The 20,017-nt window shown below is 43.0% G+C and overlaps 1 protein-coding gene across 1 annotated transcript; it reads left to right on the plus strand.

Moving 5' to 3' along the window:
• The first annotated feature begins 3,765 nt into the window (after positions 1-3,765).
• Positions 3,766-9,977, plus strand: PPP1R3C (protein phosphatase 1 regulatory subunit 3C). The gene is made up of 2 exons (XM_069239859.1): positions 3,766-3,857; positions 5,724-9,977. Exon 2 carries the CDS (start codon positions 5,725-5,727, stop codon positions 6,670-6,672), a length of 948 nt encoding a protein of 315 aa, XP_069095960.1. The 5' UTR covers positions 3,766-3,857; position 5,724; the 3' UTR covers positions 6,673-9,977.
• The last annotated feature ends 10,040 nt before the right edge of the window (positions 9,978-20,017 follow it).

The raw sequence follows: 20,017 nt of genomic DNA on the forward strand, positions 1-20,017 counted from the left end.
GAGTGGGGTTGTTTTTAGGACAGGGCAGGGTAGGTTTTAGGGTGGGTGTTGGTAGTTTTTAGGACAGTGTGGGGTAGGGTTTAGGACAGGGTAGGTTTTAAGGTTTAATGGGCATCGGGTAGTTTTTAGGACAGGGCAGGGTAGCTTTTAGGATTTAGGGCGAAGGCAGGGGGTGGGGTAGTTTTTAGGACAGACTTGGGTAGGTTTTAGGGGTCAGGGTGGGGGTGGGGTTTTGGGGTCATTTTTAGGACAGGGTGGGGTCATTTTTAGGACAGGGTAGGTTTTAGGGTTTAGGGTGGGGGTCGGTAGTTTTTAGGACAGGGCAGGATGGGTTTCAGGGCAGGGTAGGTTTTAGGGTTTAGTATTGGGGCTTGGGTAGTTTTTATGACATTGTGGGTTCTTTTTTAGGACAGGTAGGTTTTATGGCTTAGGGCAGTGGGCTCGGGTAGTTTTTAGGACCGGGCAAGGTAAGTTTTAGGACAGGGCGGGCAGTGTTTAGGTGGCAGGGGGTGGAAGGGACAGTTTTAAGGGCTTGGGAGGGAGGAGTATTGTGTCAGGTGTACGGTGCAGGGTGGGGCAGAATTTACCACACATGTTCCTTTACAAAACTGCTTTCCAAATGAATTTAGTTGTAAATGCATATGTGGTAAGGATGCGGTCATTGTAGAAACCGCGTTGTAAAGGCATGCTTGAAATATGCATGCGTTGTTCCATCATACTTCCCAGAAGTGTCTGATTTGGTGGGGTCAGAGACCCAGTTTATATAACCAAAAATGCCTTTGAAGTAGAGGAAACTTCAAAGAGTGGTTTTGAAGGGCACAAGTTCCCCTTTCAGGTCAGTCTTGTCTGCAAGGATCTTTGCCGGGGGGGGTTACCAGTCCTTTGTGTGAGGGTAGGCCACTGGCCTTTAAGGTGTAAGAGAGAGCCCCTCCACCCTTTCTGCCCAGGGAGATCCATTCAGAATGCAGATGAATGCAGATGTGACTGAGTATCATGTGTTTATGGCTGTCTGGATGGAATGCACAAGGGGAGCTGTTAACCAGCATAGACCAGACATAGATCAGAGACAGGCCGTAAGGCACATATGGCAGTAAGTGCAGAGAAATGCCCACTTTCTAAAAGTACACACTTAAGGATAACCCAGCATTCCCCTAAGAAATGGGTACAGACAATGTCTCATTTAAAAATGATCCTAGGGGAATTGTTTAGATTGCGTACATATGATCCATTCTTCAATTAATGAAAAAGACAACTCTGTACTGTTAAAATCCAATATACTACTCAATAGGATTCAGGAAGTTCAAAAAAATGTACAACAAATCCAACAATTGACCATCTGATAAACAACAACATTATATATATAACCCCCTAGATCACAAGATTGAATCCCAACAGAAGATCCACGAAGGGGTTTATAGCCCTCCTCCTGACATTTTTTTGGACTTCCTGAATCCTATTAAGTAATAGTTTGGATTTTAACAGTACGGAGTTGCCTTATTCATTAATTGAAGACTGTACCATATGTACATAAACTATATCTACACAATTCCTCCAGGACAGTGGTCTCCAAAATTTTGAATGCTGCGCCCCGCCAGTTGAAAAATAAAAATCATTCCCCGCCTCAGAATTTTTTTTTCAATTATTTTATAAAGATGGCAATGTTTAACTATGTCTAGGACAATTTAAACTTTACATTTAAGTACTGTTACGTTTTTAAAAATGCAATAATGTGCTTCTACTTCAAACAAAGGCCTGTTATCTGCATAATGCTGCTTTTGGCCAGAGTCTGGCACCCTCCCCTGTCAACCCCTCGGGATCACTGGAGGCCCCGGGGGGGGGGCTGCCCCCAGTTTGAAGACATCTGCTCTAGGAGCATTTTTAAGTGAGACACTATCTAAAAGTGGTATTTCTAAAATAGTAATACTAAACATGACATGGCTACTCCTTTCAGATCAGGATCTACCACTTAAAAGTATATGATGGCAGTTCTAATGCCAGTCTATGAGCGGAGCAGGCCTCACAGTAGTGGAAAACAAACTTGTGAGTTTTTCACTACCAGGATAGGTAAAACACATAAGTACATGCCCTGCCTTTTACTTAATAGCACCCTGCCCTTTGGTTTACCTAGAGCTTACCTTAAGGGGTGACATATGTAGAAAAAGTGGAGTTTAATGCTTGGCAAGTCGTTTTAAATGCCAAAAAGAAGTGGCAGTGAAACTGCACACATAGGCCTTGCTCTGATGGGCACTGTAGTCAGTAATATTAACATTCCTGCTGCTTTCCTTGGCTAGAGCAAACTCTGTATCAATGTCAGGGTCAAGAATACAGTTGGCAAAGTGCTGATCCTGAAGCCCTGCAAAACCCCCCTGCAAAATATTTCCATCATTTTTTTTCCCTGGGGTGAGATCCCGCCTTCCTTGAGGGACCAATTGCATCACCTAGGGCGGAAACGAATATTTATATATGCCTACCCTGAGGGGTCGTCCTGTGTACCAGACTGGCTGACCTCCACAAAATGTGCCCCATTTAATTTTTCCCGGGGAGGGGACCGCATCCTCCATTGGGGGGAGGGCAATTGCACCTCCCAGGAAAAAAAATAAAAAAGAAACCTGTCACTAAAAATAAAATGGCCCGGTTCAGTCCATATGCCACAGGGGTCAACTCTGTGGAAACAAACATTCCCTGGTGTCTAGAAGAATCCAGCTCGTGGACCTTAGTATCCATGATCTACGAGCAGGAATTCATTTGAGGGAGACCTTGCTGGGAAGAAGTGACTCTTCCTTTGCTGCAATGCCTCCCTCAAAAGTGGCGAGGCTACCGGTGGCCTACAATCCCCAATGAACACATGCGGGAGCCACTCACCTGCTTCTTCCTCGCCACGGTAGACGTTTGTGGCTCATGCTGACATCACAGATTGGCAGGGGAGGGGTTTGGGCTGAAGTTGAAGGGCTTCTGTTTCAACCTTGACTTTGGGTTCTGAAATCGAATCCTTCAGTGCAAGCACCGACGTTTCTTTTAAACCCTTCCCAGCTTCGTCCGTCAGTGAATAGCCAAAATGGAGCGAGAGATAGTGTATAATTGTTTAGTAAGATTGGGTGTAGTTGTAAGATTGTGTTGAAGAAGTATTAGTGCCATTTTGTATCACTTTATGGCCGGGACTGTGTCCAAACTAGAAAATGCGGGTCGACCATTCTTTCTTCATTTGAAATCTATTAAATTACATGTACCTATCAGGGGTAAAATGTCACTCTAATTATCACACGCAACCTATTGAAATGCCACACATACAAACACTAACATTATGAAAATGTCACACAGCAACAAGATGAAGGGCCATGTTACTGCCTAAGCCTTACTTTAATATTCAATACAGCCTGGTTTTTAGATCCCCGTCTACATGAGCTCTAGTTTTAAAAAAAATCAATTTATTCAACTGTAAGGCCTTTCTCTGCACAGAGAACACCCGTTCCCTGTTGGCTCCCGGTAGCTCCACGCTGTTTAATTACTGCACGCAGTTTTCTGCTCATTTCGTCTACGAACAGCCTCCCCACCCACGAGCCCGTCCTCTCAATCACAGCTGGACGTCCGTCCAGTCTGTAAACCCTGTAAACCCGATCACGCTCCCAGGGTCTGGAGATTGCAGGCGAGCCGCGGCCTGATTGCTTGGCAGGCGCGCGAGCTGCGCTCTCATTGGCCGCCCGAGGGTGTGCACGTGAAGAGGGCCGTGCAGCACCTGATAAGCAGCCAAGCCAGACTTCGTTCCTTGCCAGTCTGCAAGAGGCTGTAGCGCGGAGAGCAGTCCGGGGCTAGCTGGAGTCCGAGCTTCTACATCCACAGCAGACTTCTTCAAAATCCAGGTATCGGCGAGTAAATGGTGACATTTTGCAGTTTACTGGAAATGTGCAGCGCAGGTTTACACTCCTTTTCATTGCTTTGAATTGCACGACGAGAGAATTAAAGAACATCGCTGAGAGAGTGATTTTTTGAAAAGGCACGGCGGTGTGATAAGATAAAGATAACAATTTAGAAAAGCCCAAAAGAAACCCCATGGCCTTATAGTGCTAATTACGAAAAACATTGTTTTTTAAAGACAGTCCGCTTATTAGATATGTTGGACCGTTCCCTAATTTCTTGCTTTAAAAGTATGCTTACATTTAACTAAATGTTTACGTACGTTTTCCATTAACCTCCCCCAAACCTTGTTGTAAAATCTTTTCCATTTGTTTGATTGCCATCCTTTGCTGATTGCATATCCGTGCTTATTAGTGTTAGAAAAGATGAGTGGCTATCGTATAGTTGCGAGTACACGTTTTAAACAGAGTAGGTTACCGTACTTAATTAGTTTGTACAGCTGCCAGGCTGAACTGTACGACATTGTCCAATCGAGTGACAGGCCAGCTGTCCAGTGAAATATACGGGGCACGGCTCAGGTTTGACAGTGCCCAGACGACGTGACGCAACAGGATGTATGGTTTGTGGATCGCAAATGTGTGTCACACTGGGCAAGTACCACTTGGCTGCAGCTCCACAATTGTGCACAGGTCTAGAAACCGTGCCTTTATATGGTGTCAAATTCTTGTTTCGTTGACTGGCAAAAATGCGCACCCTTCACCTAGAGAGGATTATAGTGCTTCAGTTGGGAAAGTGGCTCAGCAGGTTAATGCGATCATCGAAGATATTTCTATGTAATCTGTAGGTGACGTTGGAATCCTCGAAAGGCTCTTATGTTTGAGTGCCTTGTGAAAATTGGGATAGTGCTAATAACTCCCCGTTCTGACAACACACTGTGAAGTCACACATTTCTAGTTTTGCAGTTTATCTTCATAGTGGGAGTAGTAAGGTTGTGTTTTGGGTACTACTCAGTAGACCTCATTTGTTCATCACAGAAAAGCATGTTTCATTTAGGTTCGGTATTTTCACGTTTCTCTGACATTTTTGGATAATTATTGTGAATATTTAATGCAATTTAGCCGAACTTTGAAACTTTGTATGTGCATCCCATTAATGGAGGTTTGGTGTACATATTAGGCTGAGTAGCACAGTAGAAAGACTCGTGTCAGTGCAAGAAGACCTGTGATTTGAATGAGACTTCCTTGCGAGCTGGGAGGTTCCTGCGAGTTCAACAAGATTTGTGAATTTACGGACACAGATGCGAGTCCAAGGAGACTGCTGTGGTTGTTCAGAGAACCAAGTTATCGCTGTAGGACTATCATAAGTGCTGGGGGCATGTCGTGATTTCTGGAAGACACGTATGATTGTTGTGAGATTAGAGAAAGTACAGGTATACTTAGATGAGTGTATGGAGACTCCTACTGCAGCAAACTGGTGCCACATATAGGAACACCGATGAGTTTAGAGGTACTCGAAATATGTGAGTTCATTCGTTTTGCGTACTCAAACAATATTTTCGCTAGAAATTTGTTTCAATAACATTACCATTTTAAAATTCGATTTAATGATTTAAAACGTAGTACATTTGTAGTTTGTATGAAGAAATATGTGCCTGCAACACACTATGTGCAAAAGGCAACAGTTTTCGTGAAGCATTGTGAGTCCCAGTAAAACTAGGAAAACTTCATGGGCCATAAGAAATAAAAAATGATTGCATTTTGTCGCAGGGAATGCTAACTTTGTGCTCATTACATTAGGAGGTAGTTTTGATTTGAGAACCCAAGCAGCAGAAGCACCAATGAGCCAACTCTCTTATATTTTCTTCATTTCAGGATGATACAGATCCTAGACCCTCGGCCATTGCCAAGCTCCATCATGCCTGTTGATGTAGCAGTGAGACTCTGCTTGGCGCACTCTCCCCCACTTACAAAATTCTTCAGTCCATATGATGACTACAGAGGGAGAAACCTTATGAACCAGTTCAAGCCACTAAGACCTTGCTTGGCTTTGAAAAAGGAGTCTGATTCCCGCGGCAGTGAATGGAATCGTCCCAAAAATAGACACAAGAAAAGAGTGGTCTTTGCAGATTCGAAAGGCCTATCCCTCACTGCTATACATGTGTTTTCAGATTACAAAGAGGAGTCGGCGGTGGATCTCCAGTTTGACTTGATAGACCTTGAAGATATCACAGCAGGTCTGAAACTACATGAAGAAAAGAACCTAATCTTAGGATTTGCCCAACCTTCAGCTGATTACTTAGCTTTCCGAAACTGCCTGCAAAAAAACTTTGTTTGCCTTGAAAATTGCACCCTCCAGGAGAGATCTATCGCAGGCACTGTGAAAGTGAAGAACCTAAGCTTCGAAAAGAAGGTCCAGGTTCGGATAACATACGATTCCTGGAAAAGCTACACGGACATTGATTGCATTTACATGAACAATGTTTATGGGGGTGCCGACAGCGATACTTTCTCCTTTGTCATTGACATGCCTCCTGCCATCCCTGCTCAAGAGAAAATTGAATTCTGCATTTCCTTCGAAAGTGAAGGCCACATTTTCTGGGACAATAATGAAGACCAGAACTATAAAATAGTTCATGCAGAATGGAAATCTGATGGGGTGCAGGCACCATCATCCACAAAAACCAAGAACATTGTCAGCAAACGTCAATCAAATCCCCACAGAATTAACTTTGACCACTTTGGCAGCCCCAGGACGTCGAATGGTCTCTTTCCAGAATGGCAGAGCTGGGGCAGTATTGGAAACACGGCTCCCTACTGGTGAAAAAGGACTCTTTGACCATCTTCTTGCTTGCCACAGCTTAATGTAGTGTCACACGCACACCCATGCATAACAGAAATTACTCTGGCAACTATCTTAGCTTTCTTTCTACTGAAAGATCGAGATCTGTAAGGGCTCTAGAGATTGCTTAATATGGGAGCAGTATGACCATCATGGAATATGTAATATATGCCAGGTGAAAGCTACATAAGAAAAAGAAAATAGCATTTAAAAATGCTTGGTTAATTGAGGACATTATAGACAGCATGTTGTATGAAATCTGGGGAAATACCTACCATGAAAATGTCTAAGTATTTAGGGAATTGGAAGTAGTGGGCAAGTTAGAGATTTCAAGTAAAGTCAACCTATTTTAGAAAGTTAAGTGAACTATTTAGGAGCAGTGCCATGAAAGAAGATGTGCGAATTTACTTTGTGCACAAGAAAATTTGCCAAGTCTTAAAGAGATGGTCCTATTGTTGATTGCCATGACACACTATTCTGCAACAAGAGACGTAAAGCAGATCAGGACGTTCGCAGTTGACCTTGATCAGGAATGGCAAGGTGAAACGGAATTCCCAGTTCTGCTAATTGCAGCCTCCATTTTCTTACTAGCAAACGTTGTATAGTTACTAGAATTTATCAAATGACCTAAACAACAAATCTAGTACTAATTCATTGTGGAAACCCCCATTGACCTGGATCGAATGTGCTGTGATAGCTACTGTTTGATGCATACTAACAAAGAATAGATGACTGATATTTGTCCAGGCCTTTTTTTTAAAAACACTAGATGCATATTTTTAGAGCTGGTCTCTGAAAATCTTGCAAACATCCATGTAGGTAAAGTTGTGTGGGTGAAGGTGGAAGAGAAGCTAAGACACCATAGAATCCAACCCACACAGCTCCTCTGTTCTCACACATTGCGGTTCAGTTTTAAGCTTCACCTCAGATTAATTTATAGAACGGACAGCTCCATTTTGACCAAGAAAGTAATTGCCTAATGGATTTTCTTTGCACAGAGTTAATTCCTGTAGAGAGGTTGCAGGGGCGTGTCCTTTTCATTATTGTGAACAGAGAGCACCTTATTGTAGAAACACTGTGCCTTTTAGAAATCTAGAAGCCAAATCTAATGTGAAATTCTCCTTCGTGGTTGTCAAGAATAGGAGACAAGTAAGTATGTGCACTAATCTGTAAATTCCCATTGTGAAGCGGTGCTCGAGGAGCAAACCAGCATAAAGATACAGCAAGGCTTTGACCAGTAACATAGAATTTAAAAATCTTGCTCTTCCTATCGGTGGAATTTAGTGCAAGGTGATAGGTGAGGAGAGACCAGGTTTTAAACAAAAATGCTGTGATCACCATGTTGTTCCTTCAACAAGTAAGTAATCAAGAAATAGCACTTTATTTTGTTGCCCTTCACCTGTATCTTCTGTATCATTTGTGCTTCAGGAGCAGAGACGCAGAATCTTGTTGCCTGAAAATTACACAGGGGCACAAAATACTTCAGGAAAGGGCATAGAAGTGGTGACATGCACAGGCAGACTATAAGCAGTCTAAGCAAATTGAAAGAGAAATCACAAAGAACCTGCACATGTTTGTTAATGATCCTGAGGTTTGGCTAGAGACATACAGACAAGACAAATCCTGGCCCGAGATAAAGAAATAGGTTGTAAAGGAACTCTTCTTTCAATCCAGCTAAAATGTTTTTGTCTGAAAGGCCATGAAAGCAAGTGTGCTGCAGGTCGGGATTAATCATAGTATGGTGTTCCTGTGCCGTTACCATACAATCCACAGAGCTGTGTATAATAATATCTGTGTTTAAATCCCATAAAGCTAAAGAATGGGAAAACGAGGTAAGTTAATCAGAGCGGCTGCTCATCAGGGGTCAATCCTGCACCTGAACATGGGCTGGCTTTCCAAATTCTAAACCTGCCTTATATGTCTTGTCAGTGGAGTTTTCAAGCCTCCAAATGCCTTTTCTTGTACTCCGCTGTACCAAACGTAGCCTGCTGTTTCACTCAAAGGAAAATAATTGCATGAGTGGAAGAAACAAGTGGCAGAACAAGGCCCTGTTATGTCTTGTTATGGATCACAACTTTCTTATAGTGTTGCGTTTTAAAATTGTTGATTTTACGTTTGGGTATGTCTTCAATTCACTGTTTTAACACTCATTGATGTAAAGTCCTATGACTATAATCCTTCATATTGAAGGCGATGTATGTTTTCGTTGAAGCTGGGTACACCCATGGATAAACTTATTTGGTTTGCAGCTACATGCCAGGTTGGTCCCCCGTTATGTGTGACACCTTCAGCCACGTTTGGATTTGAGCCAAGAGTTATGTCTGCATGATAATAGAAAGAGGGAAAGTACAAAAACTCAAAACACAATTTTCTGTTGGCTTACAATCAAAGGCTGGCCAAGTCTGCCACTCCTGAGGTGCGATCACTTTACGGCACGGATTTGGAAGTTCCCAGTCCGGAAAAAAAAAACAATTAACAACTAGAGCACATGCATTAATATAATAATTAACATTGCATAACTCAAAACGCTTTCTGATGTGACTCGTATGTTCCAAGATTCCTTTTGGAGGACGTTCATTTCAAGAAGTTACACTGTAATGCCAGCGTGTGGTAATTGACAGAAAAGTGGTAGTGTACATGTATGCAGGCTTGCAGAACTAGAACGCTTTAATCAAGTGTGTGGTACAGTTCTTTTAAGTAAGGTTGTTAACTTTCTCCAAACAGTCATATGTGAATGCTAGCTAAATGTTCGTATTCAAATAGAAGCCGCCCGCTTTCAGACATTTTTGTTTCTGACGTGTACATTTTTGTTGGTTCGATTGACATGTTACTGCTGCACTTTTATTTTTGATTTTATAGATTTGAGAACATGCAATGTATTTTTGTACAGAAACTGACTGCAAACTTAACTGCCTGAGGTAAAAACAGTAAGACTGTAAAGAGAGATTCATTTATATTTTCTGAAAACGAGAGGTGTGACGATTTGGGTGAGGTCCGAACAAAGCCCATGCTCAGCAAATTGCACTCCTCTTTTGTCACTTTTGACATAATTATTTTGACACGAGGAAATGCAGTTTAGCTGTAAGGAATGTTGAACTATTGCTTCAGTGCTGGGAGATTCGCCTGGGGGAGCATTTTAGGAAATGCAGGGCAAACATGAAAGTACCAGTGTGGGAGAGTTTTCAATTCCCAACAAAATATTTTTCTACTGTAAGTTTCTCACTGTACATATGAACTGTATAATGAACTCTGGTCCTTTTATGAATAAATCCAATGTTTTAATACGATTCTTGAGCAGGTTGTTTTTTCTAAAACATTGGACAAGGATGAGCTGTGCGATACAGACCAGGACATTTCATTGTTTAACTAATGTGACTGGACACGTACGCGGCCACGGTTTGTGGTACAGCCTTGATGTCCAAACTCTGCTCTCTATTTCTTTTCAGATGCTCACTCCAGTTGAAAGGTTCTTCTCTCTGCCCTGTCCATGATATCGGCAACCTATACCTGCTGGTGCGAGTAGCTTTTAAACAACTATGCAGCCCCCCCCCCCCCATTAAATACCGATAAATCACTAATTGCATCCAAATGAAATACATTTAAAGTTCAAATAGTATTAATGATTTCCACAGTGCTCTTTAATAGATCACTGTAACTTGCTTGGGAAGATGAGCCGCTTATGACCACTAACCAAGTTTCAACATCTAGCACATTAGTTAGTAGACCTATAGTAAAATGATTCTCTTACTTTACCTTATATCATAGTCCCAAACTCTCCACTAACAAATTCTGCATTATTAATTCTCGCATAATCACTAGGAGCGTTCTGTTATTCTCTGGTGCATTCCACTATTTATTTTTCTTCAATATAATCAAGAATCCACATTTTCAAGTGACTTGGTTATTTGTGTACCACTTTAGAAGGAAGCTGTTAGCTTGGATACCACATTCAAAATCCACAATAGAATGTAATTTCTACTTCAGTCTCCCCCAGCATTGCAAGATTTTTCGGCATCCCGAGCACAGCGTGGAATGGCAAATAACATTCACACTCTACCTTGCGTCCCTTGAGTCTCTGCAGACCCGAGGGAGTTGGGGATTCAGGGTGGTGCTCTTGTACCAGCAACCTCAATTTCTGATGTGTGGTTCAGGTCCAAGGAGAACTGTGACTGAGAGGAATCTTCAATTCAGGCTGATATGGCTCATTTCGAAAGGCTGATGCCACGGCACAAAATCTCCCCTCAGAATGAGGGTGGAAAGCATGGCAATCAAGGTGGGAGGGGTAGAGGGGAATCAGAGGGCAGCAGTAGAGCGCTTCAACATGCCATGCAGGGGCTGGATTTTATATCTGTTTAAGTGGAAACCAGGAATTCTTTTGTTTTGCTGTTAGCTGTATGTAAATTATGCAGCACATCATAATTTCAGTTTTATCTTTGCCTTCTTCCATAGCCAATATGATTAGGCCACGATTAAGCCACACTAAAGTAACACATAGTTCATCAGCCTTTAAATGAAGAAATGACACTGGGGAGTTATATGCATCTTTTCAAACCAAAAATATACTGCAATAATTTTTTATCTTTGCATACAAGCTACTGAAGGAGGTTTGCTGTAAGGGGGGTCCATATTAAAGCGTGCATTGGCAAAGCCAGTAGACCTCACCTTTAAAATGGAAGCGCCAACCTATTGATTTTGCCAAAGGTTTTTGCACTGATGATCGATTTTTTAATTTACTGTTATAACATTAGCATCGGCAACACTGCAATGACACATTAAAATTGTGAAAATGGTTATGGGCGCCGAGTCTATCACAACATGTACGTGCACCCACAAGCCATCTTGGAATGGTGAAAAATTGCATAAGACTACGTTGTGACACATCAGAATCCATGTTGTTGTTTTCAATATACCTCTCGAGCATTGCTGACTGCTATTTTAGAAACGTATATATATATATATATATATATATATATATCTTAATAGTATATTTATCAAAGGTATGGCCTTTCAGGCTTAGAGTGCCACATAAATTATGCTGAAAGAGAGCAGTGACCACCTAGTTAGTTCCCAAGTTTTAGGTGGTGAGCAGTTCTTTTATATGTAGCACTACAACAACACCAACAACCCTTATCTGCTCATCTCAAATGTCTGTTTTTCTAGGAGAGTTTTTAAGCATAGGGCTATCCATCCACACCGAGCTAGAAAGTGATAAAACCTTTCACTATTTTTACAGCAAAGCCTTTAAACATAGGGCTAGCAAGTGTCATCCTCACCGAACTGAAAACTGACAAAAGCCTTTTACTCTTCTAGGGACATTATAACAGCTTTGACTTGGCAAAATACCATCCAAGTCAACCTGGAATTAATAAAAGGAACCCCTGACACATGGGGTTTGCTCTTATTAGAGCTCATCAGAGAGACACAGCTTTTTTCAGACACAAAGGAGCAACCAGTATAAGTCAAAAAATGTGCTTCCATGCTTTAAGTGCTGCATACATTATGAAAAAGGTAGTTAAAGTTTTAGGTGGGAGCAACCCAGCAACAGTGCGCAGCTGCTCTGCCCTCCCAGTAACATTTGCAGAGTTTGAGAAACAGTGGAAGAGCAAGAGGTGAGCTGCGGGTGCTGGTAATGAGCGGACATGGGCTAGAGAGAGAAAAATTAATCCTTTAATGTCGACAATGGAAGTATGCAAGTAATCCAATCAGAACTGTTGTAAACAAGCTCTGTTCAAGGTGATGGCGAACACAAGAATGAGGCAACAGTCATTAAATAAGGAGCAGGCAACAAAGATAGATGAGAAAGCCATCTATCATAAAGGGTCTTACCTAAACCCATTATGTATATTGTATTGTTAACACTGGCGTAACAATAGCCCGCAGTCCCTTAGGTGTGGGGGGCACCTAGTTCCAGGGGCCCCCTCAGCACAGTACACTGTGCATGGGCTACACCCCTGCTTTGAGAGCTGCTAAATGGGTGGGGAGTGGATCCCTCCATGTACTTTGCAGGGGCCCCCCTTAAGTTTCATTATACCACTGATTGTTAACATTAGGTCTGTAGGCAAGACCTAAGAAATGTAGCGGCTTCACAAGCAAGACCTCAGAGCGCTTAGTTCACTGACCTGTTGCCGGCTCTGAAGCTTCAGGCTAGACAGTGGGCACATACTTGGAGAAAATCACAGACTGTTTGCCAAGTAGAATTGTATCATGCCTCAAACTTCCTGAACAGATTCTGGGTCAAGTGACTCACAGAGCACCCCTGATGTTAGACTGAAAATGAGGAAGCATGGTACCATGCTCCAGAGCTGGCAGCAGTGTTTCCTCTCCAGGTGTGTCTCCAGAGGAGCTGGAGAATAGGCTGAGAAGCTTGAGTTGGAGCTGGTAAAGCTCAGGTTAAAGCAGAAGAAAGAAAATGCTTTGAAGGTAATGAGACTGGCCCTTGAAGAGAAGAAAGCTGTTTTAGCTCAGGAGCTCAGTCTGATGGAGCTGGAAGCCAGGAAGCCTGAGTTCAGCTCAGATAGTGGCAGCGAGAGTACCATGTCTACTACTGAAGAAAGGATCCACTTACCTAGAGACTTGGGCCCTTATTACGAGGCTGCCATGCCGAAGACCGTCAGCCTCACGGTGATGGTCGGATCGCTAGGACTGTGGCGGTGCGACCGCCACATTACGAGGTTGTTGGCCTGCTGATTACAATCTTGTTCTCTGTTAGCCGTTTCATGGCGGTTCCACCACCATGAAAAGGCTGGCAGAGAACAAGTGCAGAGGGCCACAGGGGGGCCCCTGCACTGCCCGTGGCATGCCATCACAAGCTAATGGGGGTAACCCAGACAAGGCGGAAGGACCTGGATGCAATACGATAGAGAAAACAATTGGTCCTATTGGCAAAGATACACAACAATACTCAATAGTGTATTTACATCAACCAAAAATGATATGCACGAAAGAAAAAACAATTGAACACTGTATCATGCAGATCAATTCAACATTTTATATTTTTAACAAAAAATGCATTTGCATACAATCAATGCTTTAAGGTTGCTTCTAAAAGTGCATAAGATTAAGGTGCTCGTAGGAGAGCTCAAATGACGTGAGAGAAGAGAAAAAGATGAATCTGAAAGTTATATATAATAATAGGAGCAGTGGCAAAGAACATTACCACTGTGGTAAACCTGTCAGGAAAGGTCTCACATATCTACAAACTATATCCATATAAGAGAAAGAGGCTTATTAATCAAAGCCTCTGTCCCTGGGATGATAAGAGAACAATCCAGGCTTGTGGAGTCATGTTGTTGATGTTTCGACCCTGATAATAGGGGTGGCATTTAAAGACCTAACTTGCGGGTGTTTATCAGGACGTGAAAGAATCAGTGGTGTAGAAAAGACATGCACAATCTAAGTCCATGGTTGGGCCAAATGGCCCCTTGTCTAGCTTCCATGTAACGAGTCAGGTTTGAGGAGCCCCTAATTTCTGTAATTGAAGAGTCACTCACTGTAAGGTAAACAAGTCAGAACATCCTTTCCTTCATTCGGTAACAAAGCCACTGTGCACGGAAGCCAGTGACCCATTCTGATTTGCCCTTGGGCTTTTCTATTGTTGATTTTACAGAGAATCGGGGGTACCCTGGGATTCCACTTTGTGATCAGAACGCCAGACCACACGTAAGGCTAGACAAGGAAATCATTGGCCTATCCATGGTGCAGTGTATTAAAGAGGTAGGGCATGTACTGGAGTGCTTTACAGGTCCAAATAGTAAAATACTGTTAATTTTGGGTTCCACTATTGCATGGCCTATCTCTCCCATAGGGCAACACAAAGATTGCCTTGAAATATCTTTTAAGTGTAATTTTCCATTGGGAGCAGATAGAGATTTGGATTTTGGCGTCTCTGAACTCACAATTTAAAAATACATCTTTTGATGAAGTTGGTTTTTGAACTGTGAGTTTGAAAATGCCACTTTTAGAAAGTGGGCATTTTCTTGCTTAACCATCTGTTTCCCTGCCTGTCTGCCAAATACACATCTAGGTCAGATGAATGTTAGGCGTTTTGTGAATTCACTCTAGACAGCCACACAAAGTGAGCTGAGGTGTGCCCTGTATATCCTGATGGCCCATCACCAGGCTAATGGGTCTTTGTGAGCTAGTGTGGTGGGAGGAGCTGACACTTGAACCTGAATATGCCTGAGCCTGTCCTCACACAAGGCAGTCTCCAACCCCCTGGAGCGTGTCTGGGGCTAGGGCAGGGAAAGGCAGGGTCTTGTGCACTACAAAGACTTCTCTTTGAAGTCTGTCTATTTCAAAGATAGAAATGGGTATAAGTACTGGACTTCTAACACCACATAGTTAGAATCCTTCTCAACTGCGGACATTCTGCCAGGAAGAAGAGCTGGATTCTGTAGGAGGGACTACTACTCTCCTGTGGTTTTGCTGTGCTGGCCTGCTGCTTCTGTCCTGGGAGTGAAAGGACTGGACTTGGCTTTCTACATCCTGCTTCCAAAGGTTTTCCATGAGCTTGCCTCCTAGTAAAAAGTCTCAGGACATCAAAGACTTCACCTGTCAGTGCCAGGGCTCTCTTGCTCAGATTACTGAATTGCCAAGAGGTGCCAACACCAGTTCCTGGGCCCTTGGGAGTACCAAGAAAGAAACTAGTGCATCAAATTCCAGAACTTCTTCAGGACTGGTGCTGTTCTTTGTCTCCATGCCGCTGCCTGCAACAGAGCTGTGTTCCTCGCCAACTGCAATGACCGCAACCTCTACTGCAGGCCTGACGCCTGCACAGCACCTCCAAAGTCCAGCCACAGTGTGAGTTAAGAGCTCCATGCCAACGACGTCTGTGACACTTGACTTTGACTCTGTCACTGCACCTTTGGCCCGTAGTGCGATCGTGACACCACAAAGTAAACATCTCACCTCTTGACCTGATGGATCCATCGACCCCACTATTTCACGGAGAACCGGTGCCTCGCCGCCAACTCCACATCACTTCCCCTGCAATCGTAAAGAACCAATGCCTCACCTGGACATGGTGCAAACCACTGCCAACTAGAGACCCCATGTCTAACAATATATATATATATATATCTATATATATATATATATATATATAGATATATATATATATATACATACAAATATATAAACAATATTAAAAAAGTATTGAAGTCTGGGAATGATAGATATATTATTCCTACTCCAATGTATACAACAGTAATAAAAGCATGGACTTTCAGAGAGGTTAAATTTACTCTTCCAACTCCAGTTTGTGCAAGTGTAGGTAAGGCATTGGACTTCGGAAAGGTAAGATTTACAATTCCCACTCCAGTCTGTGCAACAGTAGGGAAAGTGTTGGATTTCGGAGGGGTAACGTACTACTACACTCCAGTCTATGCAATAGACAGACATTAGAAAAAGCATTTGACTTTAACAGGATTACATTTCCTGTCCCCACTCCAGTTTTTGCAACAGTAGGGAAAGCATTGGACTTTAGAGGGGTGAAATTTACTATTCCCACTACAGTATGTGCAACACTAGGTGTATCATTGGACTTCAGAAGGGTTAAATTTACTATTCCCACTCCTGTCTGTGCAACAGTAGCATAAGCGTTTGACTTTGAAGGGGTAATATTTCCTATGCCCACTCCAATCTGCAGAGCAGACAGTGAACATTGCAATGGTGCTAGCCAAGGGGGCCCCTGCACCGCCCATGCCAAGTGGGGTCCCCTGCACATGTTCTCCTCCAGCATTTTCATGGTGGTGGTACCGCTGGTGGAGAAGGGGGTCATCATCCCCAGGGCAACGCTGCCTGGCAGATTACGACCACCTCCAGAGCTGGCAGAGCTGGCAGTTCCCTGGTGGCCCAACTGCCAGTGTTGTGATGAGGCACTCAGACCACATCGGCGGTGATACGAGCGCCATCCGCGAGTCTGGCGGTCTAGTGCCCACCAGACTCGTAATGAGGCCCTATGTCTTCAAACATTAACTCAGGCTTTATTACCTGTGCCTCTAAAGAAAATAGAAGTTAACAGGGGTGGCCTTAAATGAGATATACATCTTTTGCTCCTCATGACGGTCCTGCCTGGAAGTAAGTTCTTGCCTTTATTAGTAGCTTGACAACTTGAAAACAGTAGACTCCGTTCATTATGAAGGGCATGAATCCTCTTTGGTTTTGGAGGTCATTTACAAGGCAGTCTGGATACCAGCCTCACCCTTGCAACCTCAGTTCTGCTCAGTGGTGGCTCCTCTGCTTTGGTGGAGGAGTGTCGCCCCCTCCTGGCAGCAGCAACCAATGCAAATCCTTTAACAATGAAAGGGCGGGGCATTGCGGATTACGAGGATGAGGGGAGTGCACTGTGTACTCCACTCAGCGCACTTGTGTGTTTTGCAGGCCATCTCCGACATGTGCAGTGTGCTCTCTCACAGTGCCGGGCTGGAGAGAGGAGGCACAGGCTCCCAATCTGCCTGGGAGCGCCCTGGCTGGGCTTTCCCAGCCAATCCTAACACTGTTCTGAGCAGCGTCAGGATTGGCCGCAGGGCAGGCTGGGAGCCTGTGCCTGCGAGGAGACGGAGGAGTGGCGGCGCAGCGGAGCACCCTGGAGGTACATTTTTAAAACGTTATCATTTTTTTTTTTAATACCTCCGACTACCCCCCTGACCCTCCACACCACCCCGCCGTGTGCCACTCCGCCCCCTCTAACCACTGCGAGCCGCAACTGGCTCTGCTAATTATTTTGGGCAAATTCTTCAAAAATGAAAGAAGGTTGATTCTTGAATGAAACAACACATTCTTGCACCATTACCATAGAAGTGGCTAGAGCAAGTGACTACTGAACACCGCAAAGCATCATTTCTTCTGTCCACAAGAATCAGAAGGGGCAATCATGTCTAAAAAGGTCAGGTAAGTTGCATTCTGTCCCCTCCAAAGGATTCACAGATCATGGAGTGGAGACATTTGACCTGAAAAGGTTACTTTTTTTCTTGGGAGCTCTGAATCGCAAGGTTAAGATCTGAACTTTTGAGTTTCCCTATTATATTAGAGAGCGCCGGCATCTTTTCTATTGGTTGCTCATTTTGAATATTATTTTATTGTATGTACATAACGACTGGTTGTTTCTCTACATTGATATATATATTTTTTTCCTTTCCCAGATAAGGGGATGCATATCGCAGCTTTTTTTTTTTGCAGAAATCAAAACATGAGTTGTCTTGTAAATAACGGCAGGATGGAGGAACTATTTTCATGGAAATGCTTATGAAAGACAAGCAAGTAAAACGTGGCATCTCCAGTTGGGGGATCATCTGGTTGATGATAACATCAGAATAATTGCTTATGTTTCACTCTACTGGCATACTCGTTTTATTTCTGGGACACGCAGGAGAAGGTGGCTTAAATAGTGATTTCTTTCACTTGATCTAATACACAGCCTTTGACGAGAATTATAAAAAAAAAAACTAACATCCATATGTGAATAACTAATTCCTCACCAACAAGAACAGTCTTAGGTAATATACTGAAAATCTCTACAGCGCTTTCAAAAGGCGTGTATATTTCTTAGGCTGTTCTGATATGCAAAAAATGAACCTAGGTTGTAGGTTATAATTTTGAAAAAATCTAAAGACTAAGGCCAAAACATAACATTTGTGCAAAAAAATGTGTATAGGGCATGCTTACAGTACCTAGTCAAATTAGAGGCATAACTGTCTGAAAAGTAAACGGCATGGTGAATTCAGATTTTGGACGACAAGCGTGAGTTGTACAGAGCCCTTTGCCAATATTTGGACCCAGTCACATGCAAATCAGTCTTGATTCTAAAGAGTACCTGGCTTGGCAGTTAGGGCCGGACTGTCCCAGAAGGAGCAGGGTTGAGACTGATTTGAGTACAGATGGGTCCAAACTGAGGTGAAGTGGTGCGCAAAATTACCAGTGGCTGAGATTAATTTAAGCATTCCATCCACCACTTTTTGTATACTTTATTATGTTACCCTAAGTGGGCTAGGTATGCCCAGATGTGGATCCCATGCACACTGCAACACTGGAACCAAGGTATCCGCAGCTGATGAGCCCATTTCAATGGCATGACCAGCTCTGTGTTGCTTGTGTTCTGGTTCAGGGAGGTCCTGGCTTGGTAGTTTGAGCTGGACTGTTCCCCTGCAGGGTCAAGACTGATATGCTTATTGCTGAGTCCAAACTGAGGTGGCATGGTGTCCAAAATAACGATGAATTTAGAAGCAGTCCAGAGTAATTAACAATGGCTAAGAGTAATTCATGCATTCCACCCATCACTTTTTGTATAGTTTAGTATGTCAGCCTAAGTGGGACGGGCATGCTCAAACATGGGTCCTGTGCACACTGTGTCACTGGAACCAAGCTATATGCAGCTAATGAGCCTATCACAATGAAACCTGTTCTGCATTGTTTGTGTTCTGCTTCAGGGAGTACCTGGCTTGACAGTTTGGGCTGGATTTTTCAGACTGGAGCAGGGTCGAGACTGATTTGCAAATACCTGGGCCCACACTGAGGTGGTATGATGTGCAAAATAACAATAGATTGGAATGCAGCCCAAGTAATTACCAGTGACTGAGATTAGGTCAAGCATTCCATCTATCATTTTTTGTATCCTTTGATATTTCACAAGGAGCCTCCCATACTGTTGCAAGCTAAACACTTTCATATCTACATCTGAAAGTGTATCAAAATGAAAATAGATTTTCTTGTATTAACTTGTCACATCATTCTGTGTGTTCCATATTTTTTGGTGAGCTTTGTACCCAAAATGCACAGATTCCAATAGGTACAAGATTCTGAAGGATGTAATTGTAGATCTGTAAAGTGTGAAGCTGAGAGTTTGATCTCTGTTTAACTCATGCCTTGTTTGTATAATTAATTTTAAGTAACAGCTGTATGTCCAACACAGCATTTTGACCTGATCAAAATATCTTCTCTCATCAATGGCATGGCCATCGAACAATGACATGGATACGTGCATGTTTACAGAGCCCAAACCCTGGCCCCATAAAAAGTAAATTAAATAGGAGTATGTTTTTTATCCTAATTGGTTTGTGTTATTATGAAAAGAGACAAGTCAGCACTTGCTAAAATCAGTGCCATGCTTGCAAATGCGGAGGAGTGGTAGCGTGGAGTACTATATTCTTTTGAAAATATATTCTGATGAATTGGTTGAGGTTCACTCACTACCCTACCACACATCTCTTGCTTCAGAGGTTGTGAAATGAAGATTGCCATTTGGCAAAATTCAAACCTTTGATTTTTCAGAGGTTATTTAATATGATCTTGCACAAGCAATACTGTGGCACAAAGAGAAGCAAAGCATAGT

The sequence above is a fragment of the Pleurodeles waltl genome, chromosome 6 (genome assembly GCF_031143425.1).
Source record: "Pleurodeles waltl isolate 20211129_DDA chromosome 6, aPleWal1.hap1.20221129, whole genome shotgun sequence".
NCBI classification, from domain to species: Eukaryota; Metazoa; Chordata; class Amphibia; order Caudata; family Salamandridae; genus Pleurodeles; species Pleurodeles waltl.

Excerpts from the sequence above, each read along its gene's own strand:
- PPP1R3C (XM_069239859.1), top strand. The coding sequence starts at position 5,725 with ATGATACAGATCCTAGACCCTCGGCCATTGCCAAGCTCCATCATGCCT.